The following is a 15,563-nucleotide window of genomic DNA, read 5'->3' on the forward strand; positions in this document are numbered from 1 at the left end:
GACATATCTTTGTTTGTATAAATTTTCAAGGGGATTAAAAGGACATTGCCTTATTATTTCTAGCTTGAATTCACTCCCTTGGGTAGAATAAGCAAAGAAATGTTGTTCATTACTCATCAGTAGTTCATAAGGCATTGGCTGCAGATGTGCTGTAGGCTGTACAATGTAGGGACTTGTATGCTTTCCACTGTGACCTCATATGCCCACAGCTCCTGCATCCTTTTTTGATGCTCTTCTTTGTGTTGGTGTTCATCTCTCCCTACATAGCTTTCTAGACCTCTTTCCACGTACTCATTTCTGAAGTGCAGTTATTTGACCAATTCAGACAATGCCTACATTTATATGGAGTGTCAGAATTCTGGCTTGTCAAGGATAATGTGGCATACTGAGGCCCAATGCCAAGCAGGCTGAGCAAATCCCCACACCTCCCATCTATGATTTATTTACCATGAAGTTTCCACCCAACAATTTGATTTGTCTCTTCTCCTAAAATCTAGTTTTAGGTTGATTTCTCTGGCTTTTGGGGGGAGAGACAAGCCAGATTATCAGGTTTAAGAGGTAAACCATGAACAAAAAGTCTGTGGTTGTTCAGCTGTTCCTATTTGTAGCTGGAGCAAACAGGCAGCAAGTATTAGTGTTCTGCCCTGCCCCTGACAAAGCAGAATCCTTTATAATTCTTGATTCTTGTTGTGTGCAAGGGAACAAGGAATACTTTTCAACAACTGTTTGTGATTCTAGAGTTTACTGAATGAGCCCTTTGGCCCCATCTAGGTCAGGTGTATCAAAAATCTCCAGTTGTTTAAAGGACCATTTCTCAGTCTTGTAGACTTCAACATCCAAACATTTTCTTTATAAAAAGAAATAAGCACACTTTTAATCACTGTTGCTGTCACAAGTGGCCATTACACAGTAACTAGTAATAACTAGGACATTTTTTTCTGTCATCTAATTACTTGCAGGTGCTTAAATTTCTTGTATAAATTAAGATTTACCAGTAGCATATAATACATAGCATGGAATACTAAAGTAGTCCAAGTGTAGGAAGTTTATATCCAGAGACAAATGGGTGCCATACAAATACAGGTTGAATCTTTCTTATCTAAAATGCTTGGGACAAGAAATGTTTTGGATTGTTTTTTTTTTTTGGGGGGGGGGTGACTTTTGAATAATTGTATTTGCATAATGAGATATCTTGGAGAATGGGACCCAAGTCTAAACACAAAATGCATTAATGTTTCATATATATCTTATCCAGTGGGCCCTTGTAATCCATTGGGGTTTGGTTCCAGAATCTGTGAAATGGTGTCTCTTATATAAAATGACAAAATCAAGGTTTGCTTTTTGAAATTTATATTTATTAACTATTTTCAAACTGTGGATAGTTGCATCTGTGGATAAATAGTCTGTGGTGTAGAGGGATGTACACATAGCCTGGAGATAATTTTAAACAATAACTTTGTGAATGAAAGAAAGTTTGTATACATTGAACCTTTGGAAAGTAAAAGTGTCACTACCTCAGCCACCCATGAAAGAAGTTATGTTTTTTGGAATAATGCAGATTTTGGAATTACGGATAAAGAAAACTCAACCTGTATGCTTGTTACTTGGAAATCAGGTTTCTTGAAGCTTAAAAGGACAAATAAAAATTTACTTGGTAGTATTAATTGTATCTGGATCTCTAAATCTGATGTTACCAGGGCATCAGTTTGGAATTCTTTTCACAGAGCCTCAAAATCCTTAATTTCTGCTCAAAAGTTTTCCAAAGGGTTGAAGGAATAATATCTAGCATTCACCCCTTTCTGTCCTCATACCCTGTTATAGACACCTCTAGTAGTAATTCTCATGTCTACAAAGTGGGCAGAAGGTTATTTCATCTATGTTCTGTTGGGGGAAAATACCCTCAGGCATTTCAGCTAAACTGGGAAAGAAGCGAGAAGGAACAAAGCCTTCCATTCCTGACCTTCTGCCACTGTAGGTGCTGATATGAATGACAGTGTGTGGGCAGAAACAAAACTGTAACTTTTTCCTGGTTGCAATATCAGCAGCTGTAAAGCATAAAGATCCCACCATCCTTCAGCATATTCTCTGACTTGGGTTCTTATCCAAGAAGTCCTAGCCCCATTAGGAGCTGTTCTCATACTGCCCAAATTAGTGCCGTGCTCAGCAAGCCTGCACTCTCCTCTACTTGCACATGCAAACTTCTATCATTTTTCAGAAGAAAACAGAAACAGAGATGTGGCTGTGCCACATCAGACCGTGACCAAAGGTGTGTGTCACATCAAAAAATATTAATGAGGAAGAATACACAAAACTACAATTTTAAGCAGAGAAAACCTGGGAGTTATGTACTGAATTTAGGAAGGCCAAGCATCTGCCCCCTTCTCTCCTGTTCCACTGAGTTCAAAGTACAAACTATTTTTGTACTTTGAATTCAATTTGCAGCAATTGAGTGAGTCAAGTACAAAAAGGGCAAAATGGGAGAAGGTCTGAGAAACTGGGACATTTAAAAGCGGCTGAGAAACTGGGATTAAATTGGGTTGTCTCTGCTCCCACTGTGACCGCTGGAGGCTATGAGGCCCCTGTCATACAAAAGTCCTTCATTTCTAGATAGATGTAAGAATACTAACAAGACCAGGAACATAGGGATCTCACCTAACATTATATTAGGCAGATTGTTGGAAATGGGCGGAATGGTGACAACTGCACTGCCAGTTTATACAGAATCATAGAATCATAGAATCATAGAATCGTAGAGTTGGAAGAGACCACTAGGGCCATCCAGTCCAACCCCCTGCCATGCAGGAAATCCAATTCAAAGCATCCCTGACAGATGGTCATCCAGCCTCTGTTTAAAGACCTCCAAGGAAGGAGACTCTATCACCTTCCGAGGAAGTGCATTCCACTGTCGAACAGCCCTTACTGTCAGGAAGTTCCTCCTAATGTTCAGGTGGAATCTCTTTTCCTGTAGCTTGCATCCATTGTTCTGGGTCCTGTTCTCTGGAGCAGCAGAAAACAAGCTTGCTCCCTCCTCAATATGACATCCTTTCAAATATTTAAACAGGGCTATCATATCACCTCTTAACCTTCTTTTCTCCAGGCTAAACATCCCCAGCTCCCTAAGTCGTTCCTCATAGGGCATGGTTTCCAGACCCTTTACCATTTTTGTCGCCCTCCTTTGGACACGCTCCAGTTTCTCAATGTCCTTTCTGAATTGTGGCGCCCAGAACTGGACACAATATTCTAGGTGGGGCCTGACCAAAGCAGAATACAGTGGCACTATTACTTCTCTTGATCTAGACACTATACTTCTATTGATGCAGCCTAAAATAGCATTGGCCTTTTTAGCTGCCGCATCACACTGTTCACTCATGTTCAACTTGTGGTCTACTTGGACTCCTAGATCCCTTTCACATGTAGTTTCATTCAGCCAGGTGTCACCCATCCTATATCTGTGCATTTTATTTTTCCGCCCTAAGTGCAATACCTTACATTTCTCTGTGTTGAATTTCATTTTGTTAGCTTTGGCCCAGCTTTCTAGTCTGTTCAGGTCATTTTGAATCTTGATCCTGTCCTCTGGAGTATTAGCTATTCCCCCTAATTTGGTGTCATCTGCAAATTTGATAAGTATGCTCCCAATTCTGTCATCCAGGTCATTGATAAAGATATTGAATAGCACTGGGCCCAGGACAGAGCCCTGTGGGACCCCACTGGTCACTTCTCTCCAGGATGAAAAGGAGCCATTGTTGAGCACCCTTTGGGTTCGGCCAGTCAACCAATTACAGATCCATTTAACAGTTCCTTTGTCTAGCCCACATTTTACAAGCTTGTTTGCAAGAATGTCATGGGAAACCTTGTCAAAGGCCTTACTGAAATCAAGATATACTATATCCACAGCATTCCCTTCATCTACCAAGCTGGTAATTTTGTCAAAGAAAGAGATTAGGTTTGTCTGGCATGACTTGTTTCTCTGAAACCCATGTTGACATTTTGTGATTATGGCATTGCCTTCTAGATGTTCACAGACTCTCTGTTTAATGATCTGCTCCAGAATCTTTCCTAGAACTGATGTCAGACTAACTGGACGATAATTGTTGGGATCCTCTTTTTTCCCCTTTTTGAAGATGGGGACAACGTTTGCCCTCCTCCAGTCTGCTGGGATCTCTCCTGTTCTCCAGGAGTTTTCAAATATGATTGCCAATGGCTCCGATATTACTTTTGCCAGTTCTTTTAATACCCTTGGATGGAGTTCATCTGGTCCCGGAGACTTAAATTCATTTAGATTAACAAGGTGTTCCTCTACTATCTCTTTACTTATTCTGTGCTGAAATTCCCCTATTCTGTCCTCTGCTCCATTATCCTCAGGTTGAGCACCCTTTGCCTTTTCTGAGAAGACTGAGGCAAAGAAGGTGTTGAGTAATTCTGCCTTTTCTCTCTATCTCCTGTTAGCATTTTGCCATCTTCTCCACGCAGTGGCCCTACCGTTTCCTTCTTCTTCCTCTTGCTGCGGACATATCCAAAAAAGCCCTTTTTATTGTTCTTAACCTCTCTAGCAAGCCTGAGTTCATTCTGCGCTTTAGCTTTTCTGACCTTATCTCTACACATGCCTGCTATTTCTATGAATTCCTTTTTCGTGATTTCCCCCTTTTTCCATTTCTTATACATGTTCCGTTTCAAACTTAGCTCGGTTGAAAGTTCCTTAGTCATCCATCCTGGTTTCTTGAGACACCTCCCGTTTTTCTTTCTCACTGGAACTGTTTGAAATTGTGCCTTCAGTATCTCCCTTTTGAGAAAGTCCCATCCGTCCTGAACTCCTTTATCTTTTAGTATTTCTGACCATGGAATCGCCCTCAATACTTCTCTAATTTTACTGAAATCCGCTCTCCTAAAGTCTAGGATGCGTGTCTGACTCTGCCTGGCTTCTCCTTTCCACTGTATTACAAACTCCAGGAGAACATGGTCACTTCCACCTAATGATCCCACCACTTGCACCCCATTAACCATGTCATCCTTGTTGGTTAGGATCAGATCTAAAATAGCTGACCCCCTTGTTGCCTCTTCCACCTTTTGGACCATGAAATTGTCTTCCAGGCAAGTGAGGAATTTGCTAGACCTTGAGGATTTTGCTGAGTTTGACTTCCAGCAAATATCAGTATAGTTGAAGTCGCCCATCACTACTACATCTCTCTTTTCTGACTGTGTGGTCATCTGTTCTAGAAAGATATCATCCAATTCCTCAGTCTGACTTGGGGGTCTGTAGTAGACTCCCACCGTAACACCCTTGTTGTTTCCCTCCCCTTTGATTCTTATCCAGATGCTCTCCACCTGGCTTCCATGATTGATGCCCAGGATCTCTTCACTGGTGTAAATATCTCTGACATATAGTGCTATTCCTCCTCCTTTCCTGTTTGGCCTATTTCTCTTAATAAGGTTATACCCCTCTATTTCCACATTCCAATCATGAGACACATCCCACCAGGTTTCAGTGATGCCTATTATATCATATTTGCTTTGTTGTACTATTTCCCATGCTCTGTGCATTAGTGTAGAGACATCGCAGACCATGGTTCCCTTTTACTTGCTGCCTGTGCAAGTTTTTTTGCCTCCCACTGCTGGGTCCTTGCACTGTTTGCCTTGTTTCCTCTATGTCAGTTTGACTATTTTCGCCATCCCTTTCGCCTTCCTTAATATTGTCTCCCTTCCCCTCGGAACTCAGTTTAAAGCTCTCCTGATCAAGTTCTTGAGACTGTTGGCAAAAACATTTCTTCCAACTGGCGTGAGATGCAACCCGTCTGTTGCAAGAAGTCCCTCCTCATGGAACAGCAGCCCATGATTGAAGAATCCAAATCCTTCTCGGCGGCACCATCTGCGAAGCCAGTTGTTCACATCTGCTATTTTCCTCTCCCTTCCTGGACCATGCCCTTCAACTGGCAGAAGAGACGAGATGACAACCTGTACATCCATTCCTTTCAGCTTCCTACCAAGCTCCTCGTAATCCCTTTTGATGTTCTGAATGCTGTGTCTTGCAGTATCATTAGTTCCCACGTGGACCAAAAGGAAGGGGTATTGGTCAGTAGGCTTGACCAGTCTTGTCAGCCTCTCTGTCACATCACGGATCTTTGCACCTGGAAGACAACACACCTCTCGAGACATCTTGTCAGGCCTACAAATCACTGCTTCTGTACCCCTCAGCAAGGAGTCCCCCACTACGACCACACGCCTCTTCCGAGGCTTAGCAGCGACTGTTCCCTCGGGTGGGACTCTCAGGCTCCCCTGCTCTGTCCCTGAAGTCTGTCCATGCTGCTCTTCTTCATCCTCCTTGATAAGGGAAAGAGCTTCGAATCGATTCTCTAGCTGCAAGCTCCCCGAACAATTCCTTCTTGGCTTACTTCTCTTTGTGACATTCCTCCAGCTGTCTGCCTCCTCTGTTTGGCAAGTGACCTCTTCCACCCTAGCATCTTCCCCTGCGTGGTACTCATCCAAGATGGTTAGTTCTTTTGTGTCCAGGAAATCCTCTTGTTCCCTAATATGCTGAAGTGTAGCTACTCTGGACTCCAGCTGCTGCACTTTCTCCTCCAAGAGTGCTACCAACTTGCACTTGGTGCATGTGAAGTTCTCCACTTCTGTAGGCAAGAAGAGAAACATCCCACAAGAGTTGCAGGTGACTGCGGCAGATCCCTCGTTGTCCATACTGCAAAGACTTTAGTAGTAAATATAACAGTCAATCTTCTTTAAAGGTAAGTACTGGCTGCTATCTTACACTTAAAGGGAAGGTTCTGTTCCAATATCTGATTCTAACCTGATGCCACTTGAGCAGAGTTGTTGAGTTAAAGAAAATGAAAATTCGCGCGCCGTTAGGCGTGCGGCTCCGGAAGTTGGTATATAAAGCTAGTCTGCTAGCTCCGCCCCCTTGTGACTCACAGATGTGACTCACAGAAGCTCCGCCCCTTCAGCAACGAGCACACGGTCTCGAGCACACGGTCTCAAAATGGCTGCCAAGCAGCTCCTCTCCTTCTCCTCTCTCTGGCCGGACTATTAATGAATGAATTGTACAAAGCTTTATCTGTTTCATTGTGTTTTGTTTTACTTTGCTAGCTTTAATATTTTTATTGCACTATAAAAAGTTTTAAAGTTCGTGCTTATGAATGTTTGTCTTGGCTGTCTTTCAACTAGTGGAAAGGTAGGATACATGTTATCCTAACAAAAAAGAAATAAATGTACAAAAAAAAAAAGTTTCCCATGAAAAAGTGGAGGGATGGCTATTCTTAGGGAACAAAACAGTAATCAGGCTTCTAGATGACTTCAAGAATTGTGTTTTCTTTCTTAGATTTCAGCTTTCTTCCAGAAGCATCTCATAACCATGGTTTAGAGATGAGAAGAATATGACCCTGTCTAGGGAAGGCCAGCATGGGTCCTACACAACTTGTGGCACAGGATCATGGGAAGAAGACAAGTGTATTTGACATGGAGGAGAAAGATTTTGCACTTTTCCATAGCTCAGGAATTTCTCCTGAGCATATAGGTAAGACCAAGACTTTTATTTCAACCACGCTGAGCACAGCTTTTGAGCAGAGTAAGCACTTATAAGTACAGTACATGATATGAAACAGGACAGCAGAGTGAACTAGTGGCATTTTGAATCGTACATCATATTTATAGGGGTAATTTTTAAAAGTGCTTTCCAGGCATTAAATTCCCATTCATGCAACTCCATGCAAATAGTAAATTACAGGGTGTGGGGATGTTTAGCAGTGAATGGAGTTTACTACTGTGTTTTGTGTGTGTCTAGTTTTGGAAAAATGCTAGCGGACTGTGTGTGCTGGACAGAAAGTTGAGGACAGGCAAAAATGTTGGTTTTCTTAAAGTGGGAATGCTGTTCATGATCTGTGTATACATTCCTTTTTCAGCTTTGCATTTTTTATTGCTTCAAAGGCCTGTAAACACTAACTGAAAGTAATAGTGAAACACACACACGCACACAAGGAAAATATGTGTGTACCTTACAACATAGGAAGCAATGGTCTTTTTGATTTCTCATCAAAAATAGTAAGACTCCAGCCGGAGTGAATGAAACAATGCTGCCCTCCACTGGTTAGCCTGATAAAGACCAACCATCTTAGAACCATGTTGTGTTTGTATATGTGTGTGTGCCTTCAAGTCACCTCTTAACTTATGGCAGCCCCATGAATTTAGCTGAGGAATAGTTAGAACCATCTTAGAACCATGTTGTGTTTGTATGTGTGTGTGTGCCTTCAAGTCACCTCTTAACTTAAGGCAGCCCCATGAATTTAGCTGAGGAATAGTTAGAGGTGGTTTTGCCACTTTCTTTCTCTGAAATATACCCTATAGCATCTGGTATTTATTGGCAATTTCCCATCCAAGTGCTAACCAGGGTTGACCCATTTTAGCTTCCAAGATCAGAGAGGTTCTGGTGCCTTTTAGGGTATTTAAGCCCTCCAGAATCATGTTAGAAGAATTTGTTTTGCTTATGTGTCTCATATATCCTATATATGCTATCATTTTTGTATCTGAAAGTCTTCAAGGAACGCTGACCTCCAAGTCCTTTAAGAATCACATATAAATAGTAGGGTGAGACACACAGACGCCATCATATTACTGGCATAAAACCTCACAGACTTGGAACAACTACGAAGAAAGATCAAGGAAGAAAGTGCAAAGGCAGGCTTCCTGCTGAACATAAAGAAAACAAAAATAATGAACATGGAGAACTTACACAAATTCAACCTAAACAATGAGGAAATAGAAATAGGAAAAGCATTTTCATATCTAAGATCAAACATTGAAAGGAATGGGGACTGCAGACAGGAAATCAGAAGAAGATTAAGAATGGGGAGTGCGGCTATGAAAGAACTAGAAAAGATTCTAAAATGCAAAGCTGTACAATGGACCACAAAAGTTAGAATCATAAAAGCCTTTGTATTCCTTATTACCATGTATGTATGTGAGAGCTGGACAGTTAAGAAAGAAGATAGGAAGAAAATCAATTCATTTGAGATGTGGTGCTGGAGAAGAGTGCTGAGGATCCCATGGACAGCCAAAAAGCCAAACAAATGGGTCCTAGAACAAATCAAGCCAGAAATCTCCCTGGAAACCAAGTTTAGTAAACTAAGGCGGGATACAAACTGCCGCTTTGCGGCATTCCCCCGCCGGCACCATTTGCTCCGCGCGGGAGCTGCAGCAGCCAAATCGCGCGGCTCCCACGTGGAGCAAAAAAGAAGCTCCATTTCGGAGCTTCTTTCTGCGGCGCACTGATGACGTCGTGAAGCGCCAAGGGCGCATTCGTGACGTCATTAGCGCCGCAACACGTCTGGACGCTATGCGTCCAGTACGTAAAGATGGCGGCGCCCATGTGGAAGGCGCCCATGTGCACCGCCCCTTCCTAACCCTAGTACGTATACAATACGTACTATATGGCGGTTTGTATCCCGCCTAAGGCTGTTGAACTTTGGCCACATCATGAGAAGGCATGGTTCATTGAAAAAAACAATAATGCTAGGAAAAGTGGAGGGAAGCTGAAAGAAAGGAAGGATGCATTCTAGATGGATGGACCCTATTAAGGAAGTCACGTATATACGTTTACAGGAACTAAGTAGAGCAGTATAGGACAGAGGTTCTTGGAGCTGCCTCATCCACAGGGTAACCATGGGTCAAAATCAACTCGAGGGCAGTTAACAACAACAGCAGCAAAAATGGTAAGCAGTTGCCAGGTTTCCTAGAGTTCACTAGGGAAGATTTAGATTTATGTGTTTGTGTGCACCTCTAGTATTCTAGCTTTATATGTGCAGGCAGATTTTAATGGAATGGGAGAGATGGTATAGTCCTAAGAAGCATATTGACAACTTCTGCATTGGTGCCAAGAACTCTTAGTTGCTGTGTATGGCACAAGGAATATGTGACAAAGGCTTTGTTAAGAACTTAACTGGAGGAGGAAAATCTGCCAGCAGTTCAGCCTAGGCCTTTACTTGCCTTGATTGGACCAAGATGTGGTATCTGCATGTTCTGTAGCTTGTGTGGAAGGACTTCTGCCAACTTTACTTTATGAGAAACAAAGCTTAGAAAGCCTTAAAGACTACAACTTCCATTGTCCCATGGCCAGTACTGTCAGTGGCCATATTGACTGAGAGATTCTGGAAGCTGCAGTCCCCAAAAGTAACTTTTCCAAGCTCTGACAGAACTTGTCTTTGTCTTTGTATGGGCAGACCTAATTTCTTGTCCTCTCCTTCATGTGTTTCCTTCTTTCTGTACTTTTATAGAAAGACCATCTCTAAAACGGAAAAAGGGCCCAGCTCCCAAGATGCTTGGGAATGAGGTGTGTAGTGTGTGTGGGGACAAGGCCTCAGGCTTCCACTACAACGTCTTGAGCTGTGAGGGCTGCAAGGGCTTTTTCCGACGCAGCGTCATCAAGGGTGCGCAATATGTTTGCAAGAATGGTGGCAGGTGTGAAATGGACATGTACATGCGTCGAAAGTGTCAAGAGTGCCGCTTGCGCAAATGCCAAGAGGCAGGCATGCGAGAACAGTGTAAGTGGCAGGAATGGCTATATAAGAGCAACATGGGAAAGAAGGATCTGGGCAAAGATAATTTATAGGAACAATGGAGCTCCTTACTGCCTAAAATCTTCTGCTGCATTATGATAATCTAGCTCTATGCTCAGAATTAGAGCAGACAGTATGAATAACATAATATTCTTAATTTGAAAATATTTATTTCAGTTATAATTTTTGAATTTTCACTTAATTCAGAATATTGAGGCCTGTTAAAAAGCAAGTATGGAGAGGAATTCAGCCAGGGACAGGAGAGAAAATGAGCAGATAATCATTAGGAAACATGAAGAGGGCAGATACATAGAGTATAAATTCCCTTTTATATAGAGTTTGCATCGTCCTTAGGGATTTATAACCTTTAGGCAGCTGTGAATGAACAGTATGATATTTTTTCACAGTCATGCCATCTGTAAGCTTATTTTCATATTTGAAAAAATTAAACCAACAAAAAAGGGTCAGGGAGCAGAAATTTGCAGGAAGCCAGATTTACACTATGGGTTTATGGTGTGAATGAAACATGAATAGTCTGACTGAACAGGAGCAGTATAAAGAAAAGCCTTCCAACAGGATGCGGATGCCAGCCTTCGATGCAGAATTATAATGCAGCTCGATACCTAGGAAATAAGAGATGCTGAGACATGTGTTTTCAGTTTTATGTAGTGAGGGGAAGTGTCCTTGAGGCTTTTATTCTCTTGGTGACTATGCAGTTTTGTGTGGCTGGCTGCAATTTCACTATTTTCTGTTCTATGCTATATGTTTAGGTGTTCTCTCTGAGGAGCAAATCCAGCTGAAGAAACTTAAGAAGCAGGAAGATGGTCAGGCCAGGGAGGTGGTTGTGCGCCAGAACTCACCATCCCCTCCGGTCCCCCCTCCTCAAATGACAGCAGAGCAGCTTGACATGATAGAGAAGATTGTGTCAGCCCAGCAGCAGTGCAACCAACGCTCTTTCTCAGACAGGCTCAAAGTGACGGTAAAAGCACATGTTAGGCAGTCTTTAAACTGGAATTTAAAAAAATAAAAATCTGCCACCATCTGCCTTCAGTAAAAAGATGCAAAATGTTCCTTTGGCATGTTTGTCAAAATTTTGAGGAAGTGCTGAACAGATATGTTGTATCTTCATTTTATTTATTTATTTATTTATTTAATATGCTGCCTTTCTCCCAGAAAGGGACCCAAGGCAGCTCATAGATAAAATATAACTTCATGGCAGATAGATAAGCCCTGAGAGCAGCTTGCATGCACATATGTATGTATGTATATATGTATGTATGTAACTAGACATAGGATTTTATCACACTGGATGAATCTTGGTCAAAAACTAGATTTAAAAATAGAAAAAACTTACAAATGCGGGATGTTTTTCGACAATATTTGCCCAAGAGAGAAATAATGCAAAAATAACCCAAACGGAAAGTCGACAAAATTGACTTCTTTTTACTTTCGTGAAATTTCGAAAGTACAAGGGAGTCATTTTTGATGACTTTCCGTTTGGGTTATTTCCGTATTATTTCTCTTTCAAGCAAATGCATCTGAAAACATCCTGCATTTGCGGGTGTTTTCCAAATGTTAAAATCCCGTTTTGTATGGGATTTAAGCAATTTGCCTGCATGTGATAAAGTCCATATACATACATGCACATACCTAAGTTCACAAACTTTGAATAAGATCAGCTAAAACCTGATAACAGAAATTAAAACACAATTTAAAAATCATCACATTAAAACATAGATTAACAGTATATAAAACCATTCAGAAGCATAAAAATACTGAAAAATAGGACACACGCCTCTTAAAAAGTCTACTTGGAAGCAATTACTCATTAGATGTCTGCTTGATCAAAAAGGTCTTTGGCTTCTGGTGAATGGAGAGCAGAGAGGAGCACAACCTAGTCAGTGGAAGAGAATTTCATGGGATGGAGCAGCCATGGAGAAGGCTGTCTTCCACCTCCTAGCTAAATGGGCCTGTGATGGTGGTGGACCTGAGAGAAAGCTTTCCTTTGAGGACCTTCAGTCAGTTTATATAGGGAGGTACGATCTTTCAGATAGGCTGGACCTAAGCTTCATAGGGCTTTGAATTGCAGCAGAATATGAAATGGTAGCCAATGAATCTCTTTCAACAAGGGAGTTATATGCTCCCAGTGACTAGCCCCAGTCTGCATTCTGTCTGAAGCATTTTGGACTCACTAAAGTTTCCAAACAGCTTTCAAAGGGAGCCTCATGTAAAGTGTTACAGTTCTTTTCACCCCCTACAGGTTGGGGAAAGAGGCCTGAGCCCCTCAATGGGAAGTAGATGGAAGCTTGAATTTGCTAGCTGGGGAGCAGGGTACCTCACCTGGACATGATTCTGAAGGAATGTGTGACACATGGTTTTTGGGGTGGTGAGATAACAGTCTAGACAATGAACAGCAGACAATTGGGTGTGGGGGACTGTTTGTATTGTAGGTGAGCAAAAACTGTGAGGTGATGTGGAAGAAGTGATATATTTCTCATCCATTTCAGCAGGCTTTCTGCTTTTGCTTCCTCCCTTTACTGAACTGTGCCTTCCTTCCTTCTTCTCTGCTTGGCTTCCTCGTTGATTTGCAGCCATGGCCTCAAATTTCAGACCCCCTTCATCGTGAAGCACGACAACAACGCTTTGCTCATTTCACGGAGCTTGCAATCCTTTCTGTACAGGAGATTGTGGACTTTGCTAAGCAGTTGCCAGGTTTCCTGGAGCTCACCAGGGAAGATCAGATTGCTCTTCTGAAGACATCTACAATAGAGGTAAGCCTGACCTCTATCATGACTCTTGCCAGGAGTGACCATTGCAATTAACAGTGAGAGTTGCAAGCACCCACACCCATACCCTTCTTCCTTGCAGAATATTCATTGAAGAAGAGACTTTTATGTCCTGGTTAATCTGAGCTGAACAGTACAAATTTTAGGAGTAGAAAGCATGGAAGAGTCCATACATTTGAACATCATTCCAGCCATTCCAAGCTAGAATTGCTTTCCAATGAGGAGCAGCCAGCTTTTGAAACCAGGAGATATGTTGCAGAAAGTAAAGCTTGAGCACTTGTCTGTATACCACCCCTTATTCCCAGCAATAGGAAGCTGTTTGGGATGGTTCTAGTTTTCAACCACTCTTATCACAGAAACAATAGCAGGTGAAACAGTAATTGAATTTGAAATCCAAGTATGGTTTCACTGAAAGACGCTAGCTGAGATCTTAAGAATATTCAGTAAACAAAAGTTCACAGAAGGGGGCTTTCCATCTCCCACTCTCCCCTGAAGCTCTTCAAGCCACTCTAGACATGCTTTATGTTTTACTCAATGAATAGCCTTATCATACGGAAGTTTTTGCAGCTCTGTTCCGGGGTGACTGTGGGTCCAACGGTGCGAATTCACGTTATAACGTGAATGTTTTATCACACATGATTTCTTTCTATGGGCACTTCTTCCGTGGTGCTTCCACAGTGAATCCAAAGTGACTCCTCATTTTGGTGAAATCGGAAAAAAGTGAATTCACAGAATTTGCTTTCAAGATCACTTCGATTTCACTCCAAATTGGCCTGGTGTGGAATGCAAGTTTGCTTCTGCTCTGGTACACCACCGTAAACCCTCCGAGTTGCAAATTTCCCATGATGCAGCACTGTAATTTCCCCACGTTTCCTTTCGGTGGTCCTTTCACTTTCAAGTCAACTTTTAGGGCAACTCATTTTTTGGAATATATATATTTGTGTATGTGCCTGAATGTGAATATACAGATATGTATATCTATCTAGCTATCATCTATCTATCTATGTGTGTGCTGAAATTGCTGAAATGGAAGGGAAAATAAAAAAGGGGGATGAAGAAGACACAGAAATAGTCACGAGGCAAATATTCACACAATCACGCAATTATGTGAAACAGGGAATAAGAACTTGCGCCCCTTTTCACCCCGGAAACGTACAAGGTCACAATGTGTTCAGACCCCCACTGAGCATGCGCAAGGTTGCCGATTCAAATTGAATCTCACCGGTGTGGTAATACAATTTGCACTCACTCCGCTTTGCTTGAATCCGCATCACGTGACTTGCCTTGGATTCGATTCCCCCTTGATTCGGAAGGGCAATGGAAGGGCAACCAGGTGTGATAAAACATGTGTGTTATAACGTGAATTCGCAGAGCTGAACCAGGAGTCACCCCGGATCTGAGCTGCAAAAACCTCTGTGTGATAAACACCGAAGTGGTCAGTGGCTCAGAGGTTTAAGTGGGGAGGAAGGAATTGACTGAAACTGAGTGCCGACAGCTTCAAGGATGGAGCTCCTGGTCACAGCAGGTATCTGCATCAATCCCCACAAGCCTTCTGTAACACAGCTAGCCTCTTCAGTAGGGTTCCTCAAGTCTCAGGTTGGGTAGGCATGAAGGCTACAGAGAGAAGAGCAAAACAATGTCCCCGTCTGTTTACCCTCTTTCTGTGAGCATTTCCTAAAATTCAAGATGCTGTTTGTTTTCTCACTGTTGACATGTATTGTGAGTGTGAAGAACGATTCTGCTGATTTCACAGAGCCAGGTATTGTATTGAATCTTCTATTTCTTTTGCTAAAGGTGATGCTGTTGGAAACATCTCGGCGCTACAATCCAGAAACAGAAAGTATTACATTTTTGAAAGATTTGAGCTATAATCGAGATGACTTTGCCAAAGCTGGTGAGCTAAACACTGTTCAGAGTATCAGCCAATTTTTTCTTCACTATGGGATTATTTAGATTTTTCTGCATTTACAAATAAAATCCAGACTTTGCTCTAATAGAAGTCATTTATGGTTCCATAATTTATGTATTTTTGTGTGTGTGCCTTCGTCGCCTCTTGGTGACTTGAAGACATATATGGAGACTCCATGACTTTCATAGGGTTTACTTAGCCAAGGAATACTGAGCCATAGATAAATCCAAACATTTACACTTCATAATCTTATTCTGCAACTCTGGAGGCTGTGAACCAGTGGATTCAACTTACAAGTAGCCCTGGTGGCGCAGT

The 15,563-nt window shown here is 42.0% G+C and overlaps 1 protein-coding gene across 4 annotated transcripts in view; it reads left to right on the forward strand.

Annotated features, from left to right (window-relative positions):
- NR1H3 (nuclear receptor subfamily 1 group H member 3) overlaps window positions 1-15,563 on the forward strand; it is a 56,922-nt gene that overhangs the window by 30,936 nt on the left and 10,423 nt on the right. For 3 of the 4 annotated variants that reach the window (XM_089521595.1, XM_089521596.1, XM_089521597.1), the window contains exons 3-7: window positions 7,325-7,519; window positions 10,272-10,538; window positions 11,324-11,532; window positions 13,145-13,324; window positions 15,134-15,233. In XM_089521595.1, coding sequence (XP_089377721.1) covers window positions 7,405-7,519; window positions 10,272-10,538; window positions 11,324-11,532; window positions 13,145-13,324; window positions 15,134-15,233 — 871 coding nt within the window. In that variant the 5' untranslated portion in view covers window positions 7,325-7,404. Of the gene's footprint in view, window positions 1-7,324; window positions 7,520-10,271; window positions 10,539-11,323; window positions 11,533-13,144; window positions 13,325-15,133; window positions 15,234-15,563 lie in introns of those variants that run through there. The other variant, XM_089521598.1, reaches the window with a different exon arrangement.

The sequence above is a fragment of the Sceloporus occidentalis genome, unplaced genomic scaffold (genome assembly GCF_023333645.1).
Source record: "Sceloporus occidentalis isolate IW3139 unplaced genomic scaffold, rSceOcc1.0.p SCAF_4, whole genome shotgun sequence".
Lineage (NCBI taxonomy): Eukaryota > Metazoa > Chordata > Lepidosauria > Squamata > Phrynosomatidae > Sceloporus > Sceloporus occidentalis.